Source organism: Siphateles boraxobius, unplaced genomic scaffold, assembly GCF_051911475.1.
Source record: "Siphateles boraxobius isolate OS27281-9 unplaced genomic scaffold, OSU_SipBor_1 37, whole genome shotgun sequence".
Taxonomy (NCBI): domain Eukaryota; kingdom Metazoa; phylum Chordata; class Actinopteri; order Cypriniformes; family Leuciscidae; genus Siphateles; species Siphateles boraxobius.
In genome coordinates, this window is record NW_027508997.1 from 1,158,366 (window position 1) to 1,173,567 (window position 15,202).

Genomic DNA, 15,202 nt, shown 5'->3' on the forward strand with positions numbered 1-15,202 from the left:
GCGCCGTAGAAACGGTGCCACAAACTGGGTTGATGGTGCATTAGGTAGTTTAGTGTGCGTTCTGGTTTATAAAAAAGATTGGTACAGTAAAAAAAATGCTCAAAATTTGGATATCGTTAAGGCAGTTTATATTGTCCCATGTAAAACTTTAACAGCCAATTAAAAAATATTGGTACAGTAAACACCACTTTGTCAGGTTTAATGTATCCTTACAGGTGGCGAAGAAATAATGTGTAACAAATAAATAAGTAGCTGAATTTAGCCTCGTACTAGACGAACTGCTCCAATGAAATTTAAATTGAGCACTTTTTACTATACAAAATATTTTTTTAATGAACCATTGAACTCAGCGTAAAGGACGATGCACACAGCCATATTGCACCATCAGCCCATTTCGGCGTGGTTTCTCGGCAGCCACAGTTAAATTCGTTAAAGTTGACATAAGGCCTTGAAATATGATGTACTGGCCTAACGAAAGCCTACTGTACCAATCTTTTTTATGTACCATTGAACTTGGAGAATAGGCTAATGCACACAGCCGTATTGCGCCATCAGCCCATTTCGCATTGAGCAAATAGATCTGTTAATTCACGCCCATCCATTCTCTTGTTTTCTTCATATGGCAGTGATATACAAAGGAAATAGGTTATACTGTACATACACTGTACATTTTAACACGTGTGTATGTGAAAGTCTGTACATTCTTTTATTTTTGTAAAGGTCACTCTGCAGGCTCTAAGTGACACATTCGAATTAAACATGGAACTTTGAAGAAGAACTGAAATAGTATTTTCTTGTAAAACGTATTCCAATAATCTTTAGTTAAAAGTTTGAAAAAATCATTTTATTACAGTGTAGATGTTTCTAGTTTTCTTTTCTTTTAAAGGACTCCATTAAGTCACCAAAAATATAGACTGAGTGACAAAGTATTTGTGGCAGATACTTTCACCAAAATGTATGAGGGGTTATTTTGTAACCCAAAGAAATAGAATTAAAGATATTAACACTAAAAAGGTATTAAAAGTCTTAAAGTGTACATGTCTGTAAGCTTAAATAGATTATTTTGGGCATAAATCGTTCTTCAAAATTTAGCCAAGAACTAAGGTTCTATAAAGTATATATTGGAGATTTTTTTTTATGAGTGTGTTATGGATTTGTTCAAAGAGCAAGAGTAATATTGATGCTTAGGAAACAAATTATGGTGAATCAGAAAGTTTGGATCCCAAACCACAAGCGAAATCCTGCCAATCCTATTCTCAGACTTTTTTAATGAGCTAACATTTTATACTGCTGCTGTTCCGGATGTTTCTGGCTGTAATGGAATGTAGTTTGCATGCTTTACGTACAGTGACATCCGGTGTCATTGGCCCTTGCTGCTGATGGTAATTAATAAGAGCTGGATTTGTGGATATGGTGTACGATATGTTATTGGGTGCCTAAATATTCCCAGACAGGTCAATAGCTCGTTTGGTAAGACAAATGGCATGGTTACAAAAATCTTGCCAGTGCGAAAAAAACAAGAACAACAACCTTCTAACAGCAGTCATTACTCTGGGAGGCCAATTAAAAAACAGCATCTCTGTACAACACCATCTGTAGCCATCAGCTATGAGTGTGTGCATGTGTAGTTTGTGTTTATGTGTGTCATCGTCCTAAGAAAATCTAGGGCAATTATCAGAACAGTCAGAATACGAGCAATTATAGAAAGTCTCTTTTTGCACATCCAGGGAGTGCGGCATCCCTCGGTGTCTCTCCCCTGGAATTCTGATCCCGTTCGGAGGTGGCGACCCGGGAAGTGTTCGGATGGTTAGTGACCCCCTCACCCAGCGGAGTTCTGCTCTCAGAGCTTTGCCTGGGGTTTTTAATTAAAACTGCACCCTAGTTCAAAGCACTCGGAAGGTTCTTGGTGCTGAGCCAGTGGGGTTGACTAAATATCTCATTTCCTGCTGCGGGGCAGGGGCGAGGAAGGGCCGAGTGTAATTAGCCGATGTGAGGAAGAGGAGGCTGCAGGTGTGTTAAGAGTCTGGAGGTTTGGGATCAGTACTGAGAGTTCGTCCCTGATCTGCTTTCCCATTCCGAAGGTGTTTATTAAAATCGCCTGCAACCGATGATCTCTGCACAATTTAATTGGAGCCTCCTGTAGTCGTAAAAGAAAAATCTCAAATAAGATCTCTTTGATATCTTGTCGTTTCTCATAAAAACCAATGAGATTAATCAGAGAGCAAACAGACTCCACTGATGCAAAAACTGAATTTTCTCACTTGCCAAGATCTTTAATATTAAAATTTCAATATTTAAAAGTCAGAACAAAAAGTCTGAAAATAGTTGAAGGCAAGTGAAGTGAAAATACACCCTATATATTTTTATTCTATTCAATTTTTTTCTTTTCTAATAATGATTTCACTCGGATGTACATCATAACATGGAAAAAAACAATAGCTTCCGCAACTTCCTTTTCATTACGACTTTCATTACGACTCTTCAAGAGCTGCTTTATTTTTTCCTGCTGTAATATAGATTCTTTTTCTATAATGTTTGTTTCTAAAATGCCAATTAAGCAGAATTAACCCCCATTACTGTAATGCAAAAAAGTTCTCATTACTGTGGAAAAAGAAAAAATATTTATTATATGTAATATATGTTGTATATAAATTACTTTCATCATTAGAATTTTTTTTTTTACTTTATTGTTTGCTATTGTTAATAAATTACTCTGTTACAGTAATGAGGATCTAATGAGAAGCACCATTGAGAATAATGGGAATTACATAGAAACTCAAAAGTAAAACATACAGAGTCATTGCAGTAATGAGAATTTTGGGCTAAATTGTGCGTAAATGTCATGAATATTATGTCACAATATTAATGGTCCTGAAATAGCATTCATTTTCTTCAGAAAAATATAGTGTCGTATTCCTTTCCTTTTGGGGTGAAATATGACCTGTTCCCGACAGGATTCACCCATTAAATTGTACAAGTTAAGTGAAGAGAATATGGACTCACTCATTTGAACATTGACCTTTGACCCTCACCTTTGGGACCTCTCGAGTAACCCCTGTGGTTATCAGCTGTTAGATATGATAGATCATTTAATATTGACAGAGGAAATCAGAAAGTCAGGCTGCCTCAGGCTTTATTGCATAAGCTTAGATTAGCCACAAAACTATCTGGTTATTATGATATTCAAGAAATCAGAATATCTTTTAATCTGAGGTATCTACCTGGTCTCATTGGCATCTGACAACATTTTTGAATATTTTCTATATGTGCTATTTCATGACTATCAAATAGGGTGGGGACTATGAAATAGTGGATTTTTTTGTTGGCTGAAGATGTTAAACAAATCAAATGAACTAGATTGTCTTTATCTGTGAATTCTGAATATTTTGCACATTGAACGCTTGCATCATTGACACAAAGTCGTTCACATATATCTGTCCTCTCATACATATTAATCGGGAGTGAGCTGATTTATGAAGGAGACACAGAGATGATCCTGTGGTTAGAGAACAGGTGCATTGTGGGTCCGTGCCCTCAGTCCAACCAGGTGGAGAGAAAGCTCATGTTTATAAGATCACAGGTTTTGTGCTCTACTCTCGCACATTATGCACATAATTCTGCAATCCTTGCAGTAATATTATAAAAGCATTAGAGTAAAGGACACACTCGCTTACACATGATTCCTAGCTGACTCTGTCCATGTAGACACTGGTGTGTGAGAACAGCAAATCTTGGCACTGATTTGTAAGTGATCTAAAAAGAAAAATGAGGGAAACCTGTAAAAAAAGATCTTTGCAGGCTTGCAGTGTATTCTGTGTCGTTCATATGTGCTCATTATATCCAAATGCTGCTCAAACTCATGTGATGCTTCATTTCAGGCAATATGAAGAGTGCTAAATAATTCACGAGATGCTGGTGGGATCAAACGCAACGCATGCCTCTGTTTGTGCTCTTCTGAATACAGAAGGGTGTGTGTTGGTGTTAGAGGGTTAGAGTTTGGGCTGTAGGGTATCAGTCTTTTAGTGATTTTTCTGTATGTTTCTCAATTTATTTGTATTTGAAATAGCTCAAATGTGTGGGTCATCCCCCCCCCCCCCCCCCCCCCATCAGAGGAACCATTGTTTTGACCAGACATCCATTGTATCCATTTAGATTATAAAAGTAAAATTCAATATTAAACATTTCATATGAATTAATAAAAATTTACAGTTAAAAGAAATAAAAAATGGTTAAATCAGAGTTTTGAAACGAAATCTATTCATACTGGTTTGAAAGGGCATGAAGGCGAGTAAATTATGCAGTCTTTAAATTATTGGGTGAACTATCGCTTTAAGGAATATTCTCAAAACTCTAATGACAATCTAATGACACACACACTTGAAGCTTAATGGTCATACAAAAAGCACATTAAAATCATTGCAATATTCATGATGTTGCTTTACTTTATAAGTCATTCAAAATATAATACTGTTCAAACATTTTAATGTTTTTGAAAGAAGTCTCACCAAGGCTGCATTTATTTGATCACAAATATATTAAAACAGAAATTTTGTGTATTATTATTATTATTATAACTACTTTCTGTTTGAATATATATATATATATATATATATATATATATATATATATATATATATTCCTGTGATGTCAAAGCTGAATTTTCAGCATAATTTCTACAGTCTTCAGTGTCACATGATCCTTTAGAAATTCTAATTTGATGATTTGCTGCTCAAGAAAAATGTAAAAATGTTCAAAACAGTCCTTAATATTTTTGTGGAAACTGTAATATACAATATTTCATTCACGTTCAGTTGATCAAATTTGAGCAAATTAAAGAAATAAAAATATTAATTTCTCAAACAAACAAACAAACACAACAAAACTTACTGATCCCAAACATTTGAATAGTAGTTTAACATACTAGATGCAGAGCTTTGAGAAACATACATGTACAATCTGCTTCCATAGATCTTTTTAAAACACACAGACACACACTAGAGATGCGCGGATGGGCTATTATTTCATCCGCAACCGCATCACAAAACTCATCATCCGTCCACCATCCATCAGCACCAACGTTTTTGACCAATTTTCAAAACCGCACCCGCCCGCCATCCGCTGATACAAGGCGCCGCTGATGACAGCCGCGAGACTAGAAAACGCCCGCCATCCGCCCGAATTTAATTAAAATATTTTTTTGCGTCACGTCATCCGCCCGATCCGCGGTTTATCCGCGGAGTCCGCAGCTATAACCGCCAACCGTGCATCTCTAACATACACAGATACAGACACAGAACCACACATGGACACACACACACACACACACGGACGGACACACACACACACACGGACGGACACACACACACACACACACACACACACACACACACACACACACACACACACACACACACACACACACACACACACACACACACACACACACACAAACACACACACACACACACACAGACAAATCAATGGTTACGCTCATTGGTATAGGGTATATTGGGTTGGGGTCAGTGTGTCATTCGTGATTTTGTCTCTGGCCTGTGGTCATCAGATTAGCTCCAGACTGTCTAATAGAATTGAGTGATAATTCGACATGGTCATTGTGATGCGGGTTAGGGCGCTCACCGGATAAATCTCTGTGGAATTCCCTACGGATCAGCATGTTTCCCAGTCATTCTCTCTCTCTGACAGATGTGATGTTTTCATTTGGGACTTCTTACTGCCATTGAATTTACTCAGGCGTTGAGCTTAGATTTCTTTCAGAAGCTACAATAAAGCCATTCATGTGTGCTCAGGACTGTGTATGAGCAAGTCTGTTAGACAGATCACGTTTGTTCAGGGGGAATCACTGAGCAGGGAGAGGTCAGAGGTCAGACTGTTACACACTCACATTGATTTAACCATCACCTCTCTTTCCTCCGTATCTGATACTGTTCTCTGCGTGACTTGACTTGTGTGTTTATGTGTGTGTGTTTCTGGTTTGGACATATTTAACTAGCCTATGTGTTCATTCATTCATCCACAAATTAACATCTAACATTTAGTAATCCTCATATTTCCATTTTTTTCTGTGAAACACAATGAGAGTTTCTGATACAATGAAAATAAATGGTGATATTTAGTATCAAAGTCCAAAAGGGGCTACAAAAAGCATTAAAAGTAGTTCAACTGCCATAGAACAAGTCTTCTGAAGCCATAGTCTTTCTTTTAAGACCCAGCCAGACCAAAACCTGTCAGTCCAAAAACCAAGTTCATTAGAGAACATTTATTGCATTATTCAGTCAAAAAACGAGACTCTATCCATCCAGCCATTGAGAGACTGATGAAATCTCTGTAATGGTGGAGTGTACTGACCTGTGGCTGAGGTAATTGCCACCTTAAGTACAGTGGAAATAGTGGTCTTGTCTGAGACCACAAGATCAAGACATTGATAATTACAGGTTCAGGGTACATTTGGCTTTCACATTACTCCATTAAAGAGATTACGTTTTTCCCAATGTAAGTGAATTGTTTCTGTGCTTCAGATCTGGATAAGCCTGTGCTCACGGTGCACCAGACTGTGGGTGATGTACGAGGGAACTACTATCAGGAGAAAACAGTGTTTTTACGCTGTACGGTAAACTCCAACCCCCCTGCTCGCTTTATCTGGAAACGGGGAAATAAACCGATCGAACAGAGCAAAGACAACGGCGTCGACATCTACGAGCCCCTGTACACACAGGTACAACACACACGTTTGTTTTCTATCATGATTTCTAATGTTTTTATAGTGAGCTAATGCGATAACCCTGGACCTTACCCTTACAGAAGCATTTTTTGCATTTTTACATTTTCATTAAGATTTTATTTAGTATGTTTATTAAGCTATTTTTCATTGTGGGGACGGTGGGCATTTCCTACCAATAGAATAACGTGCATTTTATTTTATATATATTTTTATTTAATTGATTAATTAATTTACTTACTTTTATTTATTTACTTTATTTATTTACTTTATTATATATATATATATATATATATATATATATATATATATATATATATATATATATATATATTTTTTTTTTTTTTTTTAATTAAGGACATCCCTGAGTGTTCCAAAAGTTTTGGAAACAAATTTGTCCTCAAACTAAATAAATCCCAACCACTCCAACATACAGCTGAGCAATATGTGAGATTTCTTTATATGTTATATTTCTTAAAACAAAATAGTCTAATTAGAGTTAATAATCATTTGAACAGCGGATAACCGTAGGAGACCCTCTCAATCACAGAGAAACGTACTCAATAAATCAGCAATCCATCAGTGATGAATTCATAATCTGAGCTCTTATTATTAAAGAGCCGTTTGAGTGAGATGGGATTGATGGAGATTGATGGCTTTGCTATTAATAATGAGGTTTATTCATTCTCCTGATGGACTCAGTCAAAAGAATTAGAGGAATTAAAATTTCCTGAATTAATTCTCTCTTTATCACGCCGCACACAAAGCCTCTGACTTTGCATAGAAATACAAGGGCCATTCTCAGGAAACGAAACTGCACCTTTGTATCCCATTGATGTCCAGATAAATTACTACTTTCATAATATGGTTAACATGGTTACAATGTAACAGGATACCTAGGATTTAACCTTTTCTACAGAGCAATGAAAAATAAAATTTGGAATGTTTGTTTTTGGAATATCAGACAATTTGCCAGTTCCAATTCATCCCCATTATATTTCATTGGGTAATATAGAATTACATTTTTTTAATGCATTTTTTAAATTAAAATATCATGCTATTACTACGTATGCATTTTTTTAATGCTTGATGTAATGTAAATGCAATAGTTTGATCTTTCTGGCCAAAGTGGGAAAACGTCTCAGGTTACGTATGTTTCCCTGGTTCCCTGAGAGGGAACGAGACGCTGCGTTGAGACGCGGTGGGAATGCTCTGCGTGATTGCGTCGTGAAGCGCACGTGTATAATCAGTCCAATGGAAGAGCTAGACGTCATAGGCGGGTGACGTCATAGACCAGGAAGCTATAAAGCACACCTGAAAACAGGCCGCGACAGCTTCTGAAAAAGCCTGAAGCAAGTCGATCAGGGCATGCAGGAAGTATGGCAGGAAAACGCAGCGTCTCGTTCCCTCTCAGGGAACCAGGGTTACATACGTAACCTGAGACGTTCCCTTTCAAGGGAACTCGAGCTGCGTTGAGACGCGGTGGGAACCCCATACCCACTACGCCATAAAGACAAATGCCCGTTCTGTGTGAAGTCCTTGCGCACACTAAGAAGCAAGCAACCTACCCCAGGAGTGGAGAGGTGTAAGTCATAAAATCTGACAATGTATGTGGTGAGGACCAGCCTGCCGCATTACAAATGTCCTGAAGGGGAACACCCAAATTTAAAGCCGAGAGGCAGCCATACTCCTGTAGAATGGGCCTGAACAGCCATAGGTGAAGGCTGTCCGGCCGCTTCATAAGCAAGTGAGATAGCCTCAACTACCCACTTGCTCATCATCTGTTTAGATGCCGGGCAACCTATCTTAGGTGACCCGAAGCAGATAAATAATTGTTCTGATATACGCCACTGAGCAGCTCTGTGGACATACGCATCCAAAGCCCGGACAGGGCGTAACAGAATAAGTTTTTCCTGATCTGGGGTATTAAAGGTGGAGGACAGAAGGCCTGCAGCACAAATGACCCGCACATTTAGTAGGGACCTAGAAATACAACCCGACCTGGGGTGAAGAAATACTATCACCATAGCAGGTGCAAATCCAAGTACGTGCAGGCCTCAGCCTCATGTACCACAGAGAAGACGAAATTAAGGATCTCTCCTCAGAGATAACCCAGCACAGAAACATTCATACAGAAATCAAGTACTGTACCCACGGGGCAGAAACAAGTTTCAGAGGGCCTTCTCTGCACCAGGCAGAGAATAGCATATTTAGTTTTATCTTGGAGGGAGCTCTAGGCTGGAGTATGGTCTCCACGACCTCGGTCGAGAGACCTGAATCTATGAGCTGAGCCCCCTCAGAGGGTGAGCCCACAGTATCCACAACTCCAGAGCTCCCAGGAGCAAAGATATCGGGAAAAGCGTATAGGTGTAGCGGCAACCACACCTATTACATCACATCCAGTCCAAGCGGAGCTGGATGCGTGAGGGAGAACCACAAGGGCAATGCATTGTACAAGCAATGCGAAAGGTCGACTTGTAGTTTGACCGAAGTTCTCCCTAAGAAGCTCCACCACCTCGGGGTGAAGTCTCCATTTCCCGGGCCACAGCCCCTGCCTCAACAGGATATCTGCTCTGATATACGAGACCATCAGTGTGTTGTCCGGACTCTTCGCCGAGCAACCACTCATGATTGCCCCGACTTGTGAGGGAAGCATCCGTCGATAGCATTATGCGTCGACAAGAATCCCCCAACACTGGGCCTGGGCGAGGAACCAAGGTTCTTCCACATGACCGAGGCACGAAGGCATAGCCGCGTGACCTTGATCATGCGAAAACGGATTTCCCCTCGGAGGAAACCACTTGGTCCTGAGCCACCACAGCAGGGGTCTCATGTACAGAAGGCCAAAAGTAACTACGTTGGACGCAACTGCCATGAGCCCAAGCCAAAGACCTTTCACCGAGCGGCCACTCATGACCGCCCCCCATCCTGTGAGCGAAGCATCCGTCAATTGCGTGACGCGTCGACAAGAAGCCCCCAGCACTGGGCACTGGGCGAGGAACCAAGGTTTCTTTCACATGACCGAGGCACGAAGGCATAGCCGCGTGACCTTGATCATGCGAAAACGGATTTCCCCAAGGAGAAAACCCCCCTTGGTCCCGAGCCACCACTGCAGGGGTCTCATGTACAGAAGGCCAAAAGTAACTACGTTGGACGCAACTACCATGAGCCCCAACAGTCTCAGAGACTGTTTTGCAGTGAATGACTGACCTAGTTTTACATTCTTTACGGGTGTGAGAATCGCAGAAATACGTGCAGGAGACAGACGATTTCTCAAAACCGTCCCTGCCCCGGAGGAGCCCTCAGAAGCCTGATAGCCTCGTTTTTACGACAGGACTTCCTGTCTAAGCTTTATTAGAGATGACGACAGTCCTCAGATCTTGCCTACCTCTAAATAACTTAGTTCCTACGACCCTCCTCGGAGGATCGTATGGGGACGCTGACACCTCGGTGCCCTGAACGGCGAACCGGCAGGGAACAACCGAACTGCCAGTGCTGCGACCCTCCTCAGAGAGTCGCACCCCAGAGGGCGCCGAGGAGAAACGATTTCTCAAAACCATCCCAACCCCGGAGGGGACCACCCTTTAGAAGCCTGATAGCCTCGGCGTCAGGGCTTCCTATTTGTCCAAGCTTTTTTAGAGATAAAATAGTCCTCAGATCTTGCATATCTCTAACTGGCTAGACTGCTACCGCCACCCAAGTCCCCCTCGATTGTGGAGGAGCCCAAATGGCGATGCTCGTTTTGCACTCTGTGCTGCGAGGAGCTTAGTAGACCGAGACTGCTCCGCCCAGCAGTCTCAGGAACATTAGATTGGTGAGGAAGAAACCTCAGGAACGCGGCTGAATGGTTTATTTCCTTAATATCTTTATTTGTTTTGTTCTCTTTTTTTAAACAAAACACTAACGATACCAATTCCTCGGAACTGGAATCGCCAGCACTGGATCTGGCAGGTGAAAGATGAGATAGGGTGGGGCCCGTCCCAACCCCCGCTGTCAGATCCGTTTGCGAACCCCAAAATGCGAGTCGCCGTGCATCGGCAACAGCGGGACCCACGTGGGGAGCGCGAACCGAACTGTCCTCCTTGAAGAACGCCCGGCGGGAGCGGAGCGTCCTCACGGACACCTTCTCGCATTGCTCACAGTCAGCCCACTCGAGAACTGACTGTGGCATGCTCCACTCCAAATAGTACCAGAAAGCTGATGTGTGTGTCCCCACCCATGATATAACGTGGGCAGGGAACAACACGAAGCTGCTTGCTCTCTTTTGCCATAATAGATATATATATTGCAACTTGACAGACAACAATAAATATGACAAGGACAGAATACACCGATCGCTTGCTGAAGGCACAGAAGCTGTCGCGGTCTGTTTTCAGGTGTGCTTTATAGCTTCCTGGTCTATGACGTCACCCGCCTATGACGTCTAGCTCTTCCATTGGACTGATTATACACGTGCTTCACGACGCAATCACGCAGAGCGTTCCCACCGCGTCTCAACGCAGCTCGAGTTCCCTTGAAAGGGAAAATGATTTCCTATTTGAAATCTGAATTTCAACAGTGAAATTCTGTAGTAAAATGATACAAAAAGAAAAGGATAACAGCACAAATGGCACTGTTTCCAGAGGATGACCGACAAGCTTTTTTTTCTGTCTAACAGAAGAAATGAAGTTTGTATATAAGCTTACCATGTGAATGTTTGTGTGTGTTTGCAGGGTGAGACGAAGGTGCTGAAACTGAAAAACCTCCGCCCACAGGACTTTGCTAATTACACCTGTCAGGTGTCCGTCCGGAATGTGTGTGATATTCCAGACAGCTCTGTCACCTTTCGCCTCACCAACAGCACCAGTGAGTTCTCGTCCGTTCTCAAACACTCACACACTCGCGTTTGCAGCTGAGTTTAGTGCTCTTGTTTTTTTTTGAAAGTCCTGCTTTCGTTTTATTTTGCTGTTCATTTTATTACTGTTAGGGAAACTGTAGGAGGAACTGTCTTTTCTTCTCAAACGCTTCTTTTCTTCCTGTTTATGTGTTGACCTGTCAGGTTTAATCTACCTTTCTTTGATTACGTCTTCTATTTTTACTCTTTTTATCCCTTTCTCTTCTGCGTTCTCTCGTTCACTATCTGTCAGCGCTGTGGAGAGCAACACAGGAACAGTCACGTGTGTCTTTGATCATGTTGGTCTCTGCTCTGGTTTGTGTCTCAGGTCTGTCTCTTGTTTTGAAGGAGGCGTCACTATCATTGTGCTGTCCTGTACTGAGATATCAGCGAACTGACGGGATGTTTTGTTGTTGTTGTTAGAATAGATTAGTCAGAGCTGTGGCCAGTGGTTGGCACACATTGAACTCTGGTGCCCATATGGCGGAGCACGTCCTGATTATGCCGAGTTAGACGTGTTCCTGGGTCAACATATTTTGTAGATCCAGGAACAACATTCCTGCCTGAAAATTTAGTCCTAACCCAATCCCCCTAAACCTAACCCTATCCATAAGTTATCCCTAAAATCAGAGGAAAATGATAACAGTGATGTAGAAGCACCTAACCCTGGTTGTAAGCCTACACTTCTAAAGCCATAAACTGCAAACTCAAATCTGATTGGTTGATTGGAATGTTGATCCAGGAACATGTACTTGGTGAAATCAGGTTCTGCATTTGGGGGATGTTAAACATTTTAATATATAGGGCTAAATAAATAAATTATTAAAAAACATAAAGGGAAGACTGAACTATAGGCTTTCTAAATTGAAGATTGATTTTGGTTGATTTATTGTATATGGTTTACGTTATTATACTCCAATAATGTGGCATGTTTTCACACTACAGTATATAGTGTAAATCGTCACAACTTGAACTTGTTGTTAGTTGATTCGGATTAAAGGGGAAAAAATGAACAAAAAATCAGCATTTAAAGTGTAAATAATCTTTTTAATTCTAAACCAAAACTATTAGTGAAAAGATAAAGATGTAATTATTTTTATAAGTGTATAATTGTACTTGATATTTACTGAGATAAAGTTCAAAAGGGTCGGCAATTATTTGATCTAATATATGCATTAAAACAGGAATATAGTAATAGTAAGGAATATATAACTGTTTTTACAATTAGTGTATATTTTAAAATGTAATTCATTCCCGTGATGGCAAAGCTGAATTTTTAGTCTAACATGATCCTTCAGAAATCATTCTAATATGCTTATTTTGTGTTCAATAAACATTTCTGAATATTACCAATGTTTGTAAAATGTGATACATTTTAATTCTACTAAAATAGAAAGAAAAGAACAACATTTATTTGAAGTAGTTTTTTGTGTCCCTTTTTTGTCACCTTTGACCAATTTAATGCATCCTTTTTGGTTAAACGTATTAATTTCATAAAGAAATGTGAACAGTAGTGTAAGAAAGTTTTTTTTTTTTTTTTACATGCTTTCAAAAGGTCTTAGTAACTTCAGGAGATAATATATAACTCTGAAGGCTTATGAAAGCTCTTTCCTTGTTAACTAACATTTTCTTCAACGTCAAAAATTGTTTGTGTAATCCATAATGAATCGAATTGAGCACAGAAGCAAAAATACGCCTGTGACTGGCAAATGAAAGAGGAATCTCGGCTAGAACAACAAAAAATGCGACTACAATACCTAGAGAAACCCTTTATGAATTAGTCATGTAAAAAACATGTTTGTTCGTGTTCAAATTAGCAGCATTAAGAATTCATGCTCGAGAAATGAGTTCAAAGCTTGCCGATAAATTCTAAAAGTAGCCCAAAAGTTCCCGCCTCTCAGTGTGTCTTTATTTCCCTCGTTTCTCGTTCTCTCTCTCTCTCGTGATGAGTTTGAAAGACTTGTGATTCTCCTCTTTCTGCTCTCTCCACTAGAAAGGCAGCTGTGAAATAGTCAATAGAGATGAGTGAGTCTGGAGTGACAATATCAGAAGTCTGTACACACACACACACACACACACACACACACACACACACACACACACACACACACACACACACACACACACACACACACACACACACACACACACACACACACACACACACACACACACACACACACACACACACACACACACACACAGCGTCGCCCCATCGGTGTCCTGGCCTGTGGAGAAACAACACACTGCTGCAAATTGGAATTTGTTTTCCGCGTGGCAGGAGTGCGCGGCTCGCGAACACGCAGCTCGCTGCCGAAAGAACAAAACACTGATTTGTTTTTCTGTTGATTTTGATTTTCTTTCCTCTGAACTGACGAGCAGGAAGGGGGCAAGATGAAATTGGAGAGAGCAGGAGAAACACACGTAGGATGCTGCGCTGAAGTTTGAGAAGTTAGTCTCTTTGGAGGGTAGCGTGAAGGAGACTGCGTCTGAGCTGAGGATTGTTTTAAATTACGGGTCGATCGTGACGTGTAATGCCAAACCTAGCTGGTCACCGTCCGCTTGTGTGAAGGTCAAGAGAGAAACTCAGAGAGAAAGACCTTTAACCCTCTGATGCTCCTGTCCACTACACTGCATCTTTAATAGCATTTTTTAACCATTTAGGGTGTGAAGTTGTATCTAAACCATCATTGGTGATTACCTTTGACCTTTTAAAAAAAAACTATTTTTATACAGTTTTATGCTTTTATACAGTACAGTTAAAAACTTTGGAGTTTCAAGATTTTTCTTTTTAGCAGAATTTATTACTTTTATTCAACAAGGACGCATTAAAAAGTGACAGTATAAAGATAGTTTATAATGTTACAATAATATTCTGTTTCAAATAAATACAGTTTTTTTGGGTCCCACTTTATATTAAGTGGCTTTAAGTGCTATGTACTTAAATTGAAAATAAGTACAATGTACTTATTGTGTTAATGTTGTATTGTAAAACACTTGTGCTGCTTTTGAGGTGTGATACGGGAACGGTTAGGGTCAGGTGTGGTGGTATGGGTCGGTTTAAGGTTGGATTAAGGTGTAAGGGAAGCGTCAACAGCGTAATTACAAATGTAATTACACACATTTTACATTGTACTTATATTTTGAAAATACCTGCATGTAATTACAGCTGTAATAAATTTATGTACACAATACGTCCATTGTTTCAAATAATTAATTTCAATGTAAGTACATAGTACTTAAAACCACTTAAGTGGGACCGTTTTTTTTTACTTTCTATTCGTAAAAGAAAAAAGTTTACAGCACAACGGTTTTTAACTTTGATAATGATAAGAATTTTTTTGAGCAACAAATCAGCGTATTATAATGATTTCTGAAGGATCATGTGACACTGAAGACTGGAGTAATGATGCTGAAAATTCAGCTTTGATCGCAGGAATAAATTTCATTTTAAAATACATTCATATATTATGTTATATACTGTATTATTGAGTAAGCATGAGAAACTTTCAGGAATAATAATAATAAAAAATATTACAGACCCCAAACTTTTGAACTGAAGTCTGTCATTGTCAGTTTTAGCATTCTTAAAC

At 39.9% G+C, this 15,202-nt stretch overlaps 1 protein-coding gene across 4 annotated transcripts in view; it reads left to right on the top strand.

The window, feature by feature from the left end:
- mdga1 (MAM domain containing glycosylphosphatidylinositol anchor 1) overlaps positions 1 to 15,202 on the top strand; it is a 239,514-nt gene that overhangs the window by 117,292 nt on the left and 107,020 nt on the right. For all 4 annotated transcript variants that reach the window (XM_077196889.1, XM_077196891.1, XM_077196893.1 and 1 more), the window contains 2 exons: positions 6,537 to 6,733; positions 11,449 to 11,581. In XM_077196889.1, coding sequence (XP_077053004.1) covers positions 6,537 to 6,733; positions 11,449 to 11,581 — 330 coding nt within the window. The remainder of the gene's footprint in view (positions 1 to 6,536; positions 6,734 to 11,448; positions 11,582 to 15,202) is intronic.